This window comes from Cupressus sempervirens, chromosome 4 (assembly GCF_028749045.1).
Source record: "Cupressus sempervirens isolate cs-2001-9-10 chromosome 4, ASM2874904v1, whole genome shotgun sequence".
In the NCBI taxonomy this organism is placed as follows: domain Eukaryota; kingdom Viridiplantae; phylum Streptophyta; class Pinopsida; order Cupressales; family Cupressaceae; genus Cupressus; species Cupressus sempervirens.
Window position 1 is genome coordinate 92,730,749 of NC_143121.1, and position 9,203 is coordinate 92,739,951.

General features: G+C 35.3%; 1 protein-coding gene across 3 annotated transcripts; it reads right to left on the minus strand.

Moving 5' to 3' along the window:
* Positions 1 to 2,127: 2,127 nt before the first annotated feature.
* LOC149560081 (phenylcoumaran benzylic ether reductase IRL1-like) lies at positions 2,128 to 6,208 on the minus strand. 3 transcript variants are annotated; one of them, XM_089824500.1, is made up of 5 exons: positions 5,845 to 6,201; positions 5,243 to 5,377; positions 3,117 to 3,354; positions 2,795 to 2,998; positions 2,128 to 2,470 (listed from the first exon to the last, which is right to left on the minus strand). In XM_089824500.1, exons 1-5 carry the CDS (start codon positions 6,022 to 6,024, stop codon positions 2,307 to 2,309), a joined length of 921 nt encoding a protein of 306 aa, XP_089680626.1. In that variant the 5' UTR covers positions 6,025 to 6,201; the 3' UTR covers positions 2,128 to 2,306. The 3 variants fall into 3 exon arrangements, with proteins under 3 accessions (XP_089680626.1, XP_089680627.1, XP_089680628.1); XM_089824501.1 differs by having other exon boundaries at positions 2,271 to 2,532; positions 5,845 to 6,208; XM_089824502.1 differs by lacking the exon at positions 2,128 to 2,470 and adding an exon at positions 2,538 to 2,580 and having other exon boundaries at positions 5,845 to 6,205.
* Positions 6,209 to 9,203: the final 2,995 nt, after the last annotated feature.

A 9,203-nucleotide genomic window follows, 5' to 3' on the forward strand; every position in this document is an offset into this window, starting at 1 on the left:
ATTGTCATTTCCCATTTTTGGGGGCCATATGAGGTCATTTAGTACTTCAAATTGGACTTTGTTGATTTTGCAAGGCATTTTTGGAAACTCAAAAATGTAATAAATCTCAAAAGTGGAAAATTTTTGACTTGAAATTTTTTCTACATTGCCTAAAATTTGAATTACCACCTTCCCTTGAACTCACACACTCCAATTCTTTATAATCATGACTATCCCATTAGATAACTCATTTTTCTATATTTTTACATTGGCCTAAAATTTTGAAAATTGACCTAGAAAAAATAGTAGTGGAAATATTAGAGTTGGAATCTCTAAATTTCCCAAAAGGGTATCCATAAATGAAAAATATATATCAAATAGAAACTATCACTAGATACATTTTTAGGTGATGTAAGATTTCTTTGAGATTGTTGGATGCTCCTGCATCCCACATCCATATTGATTTCTCAATCACTCATTATGCTCAATTTTGTGATATATTATTATTATTTTTAAATAGTGCTATGCTCAAATTTGTGATATATTATTTTCTTAAAAGAGGTGCTAATTCAATAGTGAATTTTTATGTTATGAGGGAAGAAGATTTGAATTCAATATCACATAAGTGTCAACAATATAATCTTTTCTTTTAACTTAAGTGTCCTTTCACTAAAGTATGTATTTTAACATCTTCCTTTTGGAGCATAAATTAGTTGTCAATCAAAGTTAATAAAAAAATACAAAATGTAGATATCTTTTAAATTAAAAAATAATCAAAATGCAATGGCTTCTTAAAATAGTCACCTCTTGCTTGTTAACCAAGCTACACTTAGCATGATTTCACTACCTATGTGAAGTTGAGGTTCAAGTAGAAGATTTATAAAATGTCAACACTACGATTGTGCAATGAGATTTGAGGTTATCATGTATTCTCTTTCTTATTCCTTTCCTTGTACAATGAAGGTTTAACAAAATATTAAATCAATTGGAAAATTTAATGTATTTCAACTTAACTTGTTTGTAATTTGTCTTGATCACTTGACTTAGAAATTTACCAAATTTTAAATTTTGGGGTTCAATATCCTTTTTCCAATCTTGAATGTTCAAAACTCTTATCAAGTGACATTAAAATCCATTTTTTTCCCTTTTGACACAAAGCCACCAATAACAAATGAGTTTCACCAAACTTACACATCTAAAATGATTGTTAGCATTTGGATTAATAAGTGTATAAAAAATTCATATATGTTTAAGTAAATATTGGTCTTTAGTTGTGTCTTATGCTAGAAAAAAATTACATATTCTCATGGTATCTTCATGTTAGACTCAATGTTAGCTAGTACTATTTTTTATTTTCATTTTCACAACTATATTTAGATAACATATGTTGTTATCTAAAAGGAGATGTCATGTATAAAGTTTCACTTGATCTTAACTTTGAATCCATGTTCTCTCTTTCAAAAGTCCTTTCCACAAGTGACCATATTCTTTCAAGTTCCTCTTGTAGTAGTTTCCATCATGATGTTGTGCAAATAATATTCATAAAAAGTCACTCAAAAAATTCAAAACCAGCTAAGAAAACTGCAACATATTTAAGTCTATGGATACATTTGACTAAAACCCTATTCAAAAAATTTACTAATGTGCAATCCTCAATTTTAACTAGGCAAACATCTAATTTTTTAATAAATCGTCAAAGTATATTTCTCAAATTGTCTCCAATTTGATTTGAAGCAACTCTAATATGTCTCCAATCAAAGCCTCAAATTCTATTACAAAAATACTCAAAATAAGAGATAAATATATAATTTGACCTTCTAAATAAATAAGGATTATATTTCTTATCGTCAAATATAAAGATAATTCGTGATATTGCTTTTAGCAAGATTATTTAGACATAGTAAAATATAATAGTAAAAACTGAATAAAAGTTTATAATAATAATCATAATAAACATTTACAGGCCAAATATCTTAATAAAATCATTTTTATAACATAATTTTTTTGGTGCAGCAATCTTTATATAAATATTTAATTGATGATTTAATTTTTTATAATCATAATGATAAACTCATAAATAACTTAATTGAAAATTATGCTGGCGTCAAATCAACGATGAATATTTTAAAACAATTAGCAAATGCAACATTAAAAAAACCTGTTTTTTCATAAGATAAGAGTTTGTTAAGATCTATATTTAGAATCAGTAAACTTGTATGGAATCTATTCATTTTTGTCCCCCATGTGCAAAGTGTGCTGCAAATCCTGATCCACATTCTATCTCACACAAATTTCTCCCCCAAAAGTTCTTTTAACTCTCGCATTATTCATACAAATGAATTAAGGTACTCATCAACAGTTGTGTATTCAACATCTGGGTACAACCGAGTTGCTTCCACTCCATCAGATCCAATTTCAAAATTGGTTTGATCGCCTTTTACATACAAACTGTGAAAGCTTGCTATTCTGATTTTGCTTGGAAATGGTGTCTCTACATCATCAACCCAATTTGCAGTTGTAAAACATTTCCCATGATATCAGAAGCCAATTCAACTAATAGAAAAAACAAATCAAACCATTATCAAAGCACTGGAGCATTGTCTGTAAGTAGTTTCCAATATAAGGATCAACATTTACACTTTTTAACTTTCGGTGTTTTTCTCCAAGTGTTAAAAGAAGGGTTCTTTTCTTTACAGGATTTTTCTCAAATTTTAGGGGATGGGGGAAGAGGGATATTATTGGTCAAAAGATTAAATTCATCTGAGTATATGTAATTTAAAAGAAACAGAAACAAAATTGAATTATAAAATCTAACCTTCAATTAATTTAAGAACCTTCTCCTCGGATAAATACTCTTTTACAAGTGTCTTCCCAATTTTCTTCTCCCACAGGTCAACAAGTTCATTGAATGAAAGTGTATTTGCGGGAAGCCTCAAGTATAGGATCTTATTCAGGGTTCTAGGATCATCCACTGCCTTTATTGTATACGCTCCAATGTCTTCCTCTTTCACATATATACCTGAATTCTCACGAGAAAGATGAATTGGCATAACAGAAAATAAATACCTTATTCAAAGTCCTTGCTTCGCTTAATGAAAATAAATAATATTAATTTTTTGATAATAAGTAGTTTATACCTTTAGTATTTCCATCTCCATAAATCACAACCTTATCTCTTGGAGGGGTCATGCGGTCAAGCTGCACAAAGTTTGGAAGAAAGTAGCCTGCAAAACAGTTGGAAGCAACATATGTATATGGAATACCTTCTGCTTCAATAGCCCGCCTCAGTTTGATCCTCAAATCATACATGCTTTTTATGGGCTCTACTGCATGGGTTCTATCAACATCCATCCCAAACTCTGATGGGAAAAACCTCTGCAAGAACCAATAAAGAAGCAGAATATATTGAATTTTATGTATAAATTTCGTGATTATTAATAAATAAGAAATATTTTATTATGGCAAGTTAAATTGTAATATCATTAATAGGATTAATCTGTGTAGTTTTTGAGTCAAAATCATTGATCCGTATTTCATAAATAGTGGTTCACAAGAATCTATTTGACATGAGAAGAAACTGAATATTTGAGAATCACTGAGTGTGTTTATTCTCATAAAAGATGGGTCCTTGTGAACCAATGAGTGTTAAGTGTTCCATTCTTTCTCATTCAGATTGAACTCTTATGAACAACTATTTATGAAGCATGAATAAATGACTTTGTCAAAAAAATCATGAATTTGCTGAAGGCCTTGTGTTGGAGGCTCCTCCTCCAAGCTTTGGTTCCTCCTTTCTGATTTCGTCTTCCATTATTTGGCTGTTGTACGGACTTTTCTTGTTTAAAGAAGGCTCCTTATGGGTGAGTGGCTTTTTTGTGTTTGGTAGTAGAAGCCATATTGGCCTAAGAGATTTTATTATGGCTACCTTTCCTATTTTAGTTATTTTTATTGCTGTTGATTTTGGGTTTTCCTATGTTACTTTTGCATTTGATCCTGAAGGATTAGTGGTTCTTCTACATCTCTCTTCCAATAGGTTTAGTGGTTCTTCTACATCTCTGTTCCTATGGGTTGAATGGGTAGTTCGGATTTTGCCCCATCCTACATTGGTTGGGATGGAGGGAAAGGTTGGACGTTTATCCTGGGATCTCTTTGTGCTTCTTTAGGTTATTGCAGTTGTGTCTAGTCCCAGATTGGACCTTTCACGACTCTGTTTTATTGATGGCAGATCTTAGGGTGGTTAGACCCACCTATCTTTGAGAGATTGAGGCATTAGTTTTTGGTTGTGGCGGGCTATAGTCATTTTTTATGCTTCTTTTACCCTTTTATCTTCCCCTTCCTCTCTCTTAATCCTATTCTCTTATTCTCTTATGGGCCTTGTTAGTTCTTTGTTGAAATCTCCCACATGAGGCTTTTGTTGAGGTGGGGTTTTCTCTTGCTGTTTCGATGCATATTTGGCTCTTTGGGCTCTGTTTTTCCATTTTCATGTGGTTTATCCAGGTGATAATGAAGTAGATATCAGCTGTTGTAATGAGATTATGGTTGTTTAAAAGGGTATTTTCTCAGTTGGTCCTTCTGGAGGCCAGTGGAAATCTGGGTTCTAGCTTTCCTTCTAGATGGTATTCTAGTTCCTAAAATTTCTACTTTCTATACAATTCATTGTACTCTTGTGATCAGTGGGTTATTGAGTGCCTTCAAAAAAGCTAGTTGGTTTGTGGGTCTCTGCGGCCTCTATCCATTTTGAACATTGTCTATATTCAATGGGGTCTATTGGAAAAAGTTTTTGGGAGGCCTTTCAAAAAAGCCATTGTTAATTGGTTTTCATTTCTTTGTACTTTTGGGTTCAATGGGTTTTTGGGCACCTTTCAAAATCAGATGTTTTTAAAGATTTGTGTCTCCTAAGTATGTTGGAGATTTACATCTTTTCATGGTGGCTCTACTGCTAAATGGGTTTGGGAAGCCTTTCAAAACCCATTGTCACTTTAGGTTCTTTGGCTACTCAGTTTCCAGTGGAAGTTGGTTTGGGGTTCCTTCTTAAACCACTCTGTTTGAAATATGTAATCTTTGTGAAGATCAAAGATCTTTATTACCATCAGTTTTTGCTCTGTTCAAAAGCTTTTTCTTCTGAGTTCCTCCCTTTTCTTTTTCTTTCTAAATTTTGTACTGGTTCGAACCCCTTTCCATTAAATCAACCTGAATAATAACATAATTCTCAATTATTATTAAGAATGATAATTCTAAGCTCATATTAATGCTATATAAATTGTACCTTGATGTTCCCAAGTTCTTTTATAGCCTTGATCAGATTAAACTGCTCTGCTGTCAGATCTGTGCTAATGGTGGATATGACCACATCCACCAGCTTGATTGCTGCTATTAGGCTTCCATAATCCTCTATAGATCCCTGTATATGGGTATTCAGGAAAATCCCGTTTAATTGATAAAAAGGCTTTTCAGATGCCAAACTAAAATAAAACTTTCAAAATTACGGAATGGTGATAATAAATGAAACAGATCGCTTTTGTATATGGGTATTCAGGAAAATCCCATTTAATTGATAAAAAGACTTTTCAGATGCCAAACTAAAAAAGACTTTCAAAATTACGGAACGGGGAATGAAATAGATCGCTTTTGTATTCTAGCTGGGTATTGATGAAAAGTTCAGCTGACTGATAAGGATAGTCATTCTGGGATTCTGAAAAGTAAAATGGTAATATCTGGGTCAAAAAAGGATTTCTGATCTGTGGAATGTTGATCTAAAATGAAATAGCTTAAGGGTTTGGCGAATTCTAATTCACAAGTGCGTCGAGAAAGAAACCAAGTAAAAGCAATAAAAGAATAAACAATTATCAGAAGAAATCGACGACTTACATGGAGTATAGTTGCTTCAGAGGATTTAAAGGAATCGAGCAACTGAGCCTTCTCTGGTTGGAAAACTGTGGATTTCCTCACGAGGAGGAAAGTTGGATGACCCTGAGCAAGGCTAGCTTTGGTTACATGACGACCTATATAACCTGTTCCTCCTATTATAAGAATTTTGCTGCTCCCCATTTTCACCTGAGCTGTTTCGCGGGTGGCCAAGCTCTTCTAACAAACATTAAACATAGTCATTCATCTCCATCTTTCCTTCAAGAAATGTAGATGATGAAATCATTAGTGAGAATCTTAATCCTAAGACATCATCAGTGGTTCAAATCTATCAATTTAATAATTCAACGTAGGCTTATATTCTACAAATAAAATAGTCTGTGGGCTTTGGCTGAGGGTTTACAATGTCAAGAAAAGATCGTTTTGTTCAAATGTGTTAGTTCAACAAATTAATAATAAATGTCTACAACCTACAAGCACAATACTATAGGGGTAATTGATAGCACAATACTATAGGGGTAATTGATTGTTGGAATAAGTTCTAGTTTATGATTATTAAATTTTGGATTTAGTTGAACTTTTAGTCATGAATAGCGTCCTTTTTATTTAAAAAATTATAGAGATACTAGAAATTTTAAGTGAGAAGAAAAATTGGAATGTAGAATTGAAATTAATAATAAGAAATATATTAATCAATCCTTATTTTTTCAAATAAGAATAATTTCTCCAATTTCAAAGCATGATATAGTCAGAATAATGTAAATAGATCTTTTGTTCCATTTTTCAACAAAATGACATGTTTTAACTACACAACAAATCGCTCGAGCGATGGAGTCTCTGAGAAGCGTTGGCTGTCGGCTGGGCTAGGATTTTTCCCCTAGCCTGTTCTTGGTGTTTGATCTTTACTATTTTTCTGTTTTGTTTGGATTGTTAGCTACTGGACATAATTTGCGTCGGTGTTTTTGGAGATCTTCTGCAGTCAATTTTGGATTGGGGGTTTTATTGTTTGCATGGCAGGGCTTGCGATTTCTTCTCCGTTGGTGAGAACAGATGGTTCTTCTCCAACTATGCATGCAATGTGATCTGAATCGTTTTATTCAGGGGAGAGCTCCAAGCTGAAAAAGGTTAATGGTTGTCTTCCGCGTAGCCATGATCGTCGTGTTCTGGTTATTCCTCCAACGGCTGTAATGGAGGACATTGATTATTGGACCAAGCATGCTTTGATATGCAAATTTCTTGGAATCCGGATTTCCCTATCCGCTCTTGAGGCATGGATCCGCCGCTCTTGGCAGGTGGAAGGCGATATGGAGATTATGTTGGCAGGGAATAGTTTTTTTTTTGTTGTATTCTCTTGCATGTCTGATCGTGATCGTGTTTTTGAAGGAGGCCCTTATTTCTACAACAATGTGGGGTTATTTGTCAAACCTTGGCATTCAGGGTTTAATTCTGCTGAGGATCTCCCTTCAACAGTGCCAATTTGGGTTCGCTTGCCTCGTCTTCCCTTGAAATTTTGGCGTGAAGACATCCTTCGACAAATTGTTGCTTTGTTGGGGAAGCCAGCTGCGATCGCACATCAAACCCTCGATAAAAAGGTTATTTCTTTTGCTAGAATTTGTGTTGAAATTAATTTGAATAACCCATTACCAGATTCTTTGGAAATTTGTCTGGGGGATTCTTCTTGGGTGCAGCAGTTAGATTATGAATCCCTCCCTTTCCGTTGCCGGATTTGTCATGAGTATGGTCATTTACTGCGGCAGTGCCCCCGTAACTCGAGTTTCAAAGGAGTGGATCGGTCTACAGCTGGAAATGCTGGTGGTTTGGCAGATACTACAGCGAAAGGACAATCTCAAATGGTTAATACTACCAAGGGGATGAATCCACAAGATGCTATAGGTAAGGGTAAGGCTCCAATGCAGGATAAGGATGGATTTACCCCTGTTCGTCCTCGAGCTAAGGGACGTGGTCAAAAGAGGCCTTTAAAAGAAAGATTATCTGATTCAGGTTTTAACCGTTTTGAGGTGCTGGATAGTATGGTTCTAGAGGAGGGTATTCCTCCTCCTATCTCTTCTGATCCAGCTTGCCCAGATGAGAGATCTGTTCTTAATGATGCTTGTGAGGCATCTCAAGTTGTAGTATATCAGAATTATGAGGTTCCTGTAGCTCCTGTGACAGCGGCTCTGGTGACTCCTGCAGTGTTGGAAGATGATGATGTTGTTTTGGCTGACTTGGTTAAGGATGTGCTACCATCAGGTAAGGGCAAGAGATCTCCTCTCCCCTTGGGGTTGCTGCCTCGACCCTTTAAGCGGGCTTCTTCTTCTCCCCCTCTAAGGAGTGGGCGCAAAACAAACCAAGAGAAGATTAAACTCACAGGAGATATATTGATTGAGTCTGGTTCAGTGAAACCTTTGGATTCTCATTTTTCCAAATCTACCCAATAATGATTATTCTCTCATGTAATGTAAGGGGGTTGAATAGCATCCCTAGACAAAAAGCTATTCATAACTTGGTGGTTGATCATAGTCCTGATGTTTTTTGTATCCAAGAGACTAAGCTCTCTGTGGAGTCTATGGTCCAACATGCCTCTAGTATTTGGTCTCGTGGCCAATGCCAGTGTGTTTGGGCAACAGGCAGTGCTGGTGGTTTAGCTATATTTTGGGATCCTCAAAAAATTTCTCCTCTTGGCTGGATGTCTTCTCGCTCAGCTCTCTCTATGGTAGCTTCTGCTCTAGACTCGGGAGAGGTAATCATGGTTACTAATGTGTATGCACCTGTTGATCTTGTGGGAAAGGAGGAACTTTGGGAACATATTCAATATGTTAGAAATTGTCATCCTTATCATCCTTGGGTGTTAGCAGGGGACTTCAATTCAGTTTTAAGTCTGGAAGAGAAGCATGGTGGTTTGGCTAGATTGGGGCCTTCTTCTACTCTTCTTCGGCAACACATATCTCTTTTGCATCTCTCTGATGTTAAGCCTTCTAATGGCCTCTATACCTAGAATAATCGCAGGACTGGTGTTGCTGCTATCTCAGAATGCTTGGATAGATTTCTTGTTTCTTGCTTCTGGCTTAGTGGCACCCTTACTATCTCTTTAGAAATCCTTGATTGGAGGGGTTCAGATCATTGGCCAATCAAATTTTCCGCTATAGGGGCTTATGTTATAAAGCATCCTCCTTTTAAGTTCCAGTTGATGTGGCTTCGTGACTCCTCTCTTCATGATTTTATTTTTCGTTGGTGGAAAGATGGTGCCCCTGCATATGGTACTGCAATGTTCTCATTTTCTAAAAGGCTTCAATATGTTAAAAGGCAGCTCAAGATATGGAATACGGAATGCTTTGGGAATCTTCACTTTATGAAGAGGCTTG

Bases quoted from the DNA above. Each gene is read 5' to 3' on its own strand.
- LOC149560081 (XM_089824500.1), bottom strand. From the start codon at position 6,024: ATGGGGAGCAGCAAAATTCTTATAATAGGAGGAACAGGTTATATAGGT. The intron at 3,355-5,242 runs GTACAATTTATA...TGGTTCTTGCAG, and splicing joins AAGAACTTGGGAACATCAAG to AGGTTTTTCCCATCAGAGTT. The intron at 2,999-3,116 runs GTATAAACTACT...GTGAGAATTCAG, and splicing joins TGGAGATGGAAATACTAAAG to GTATATATGTGAAAGAGGAA.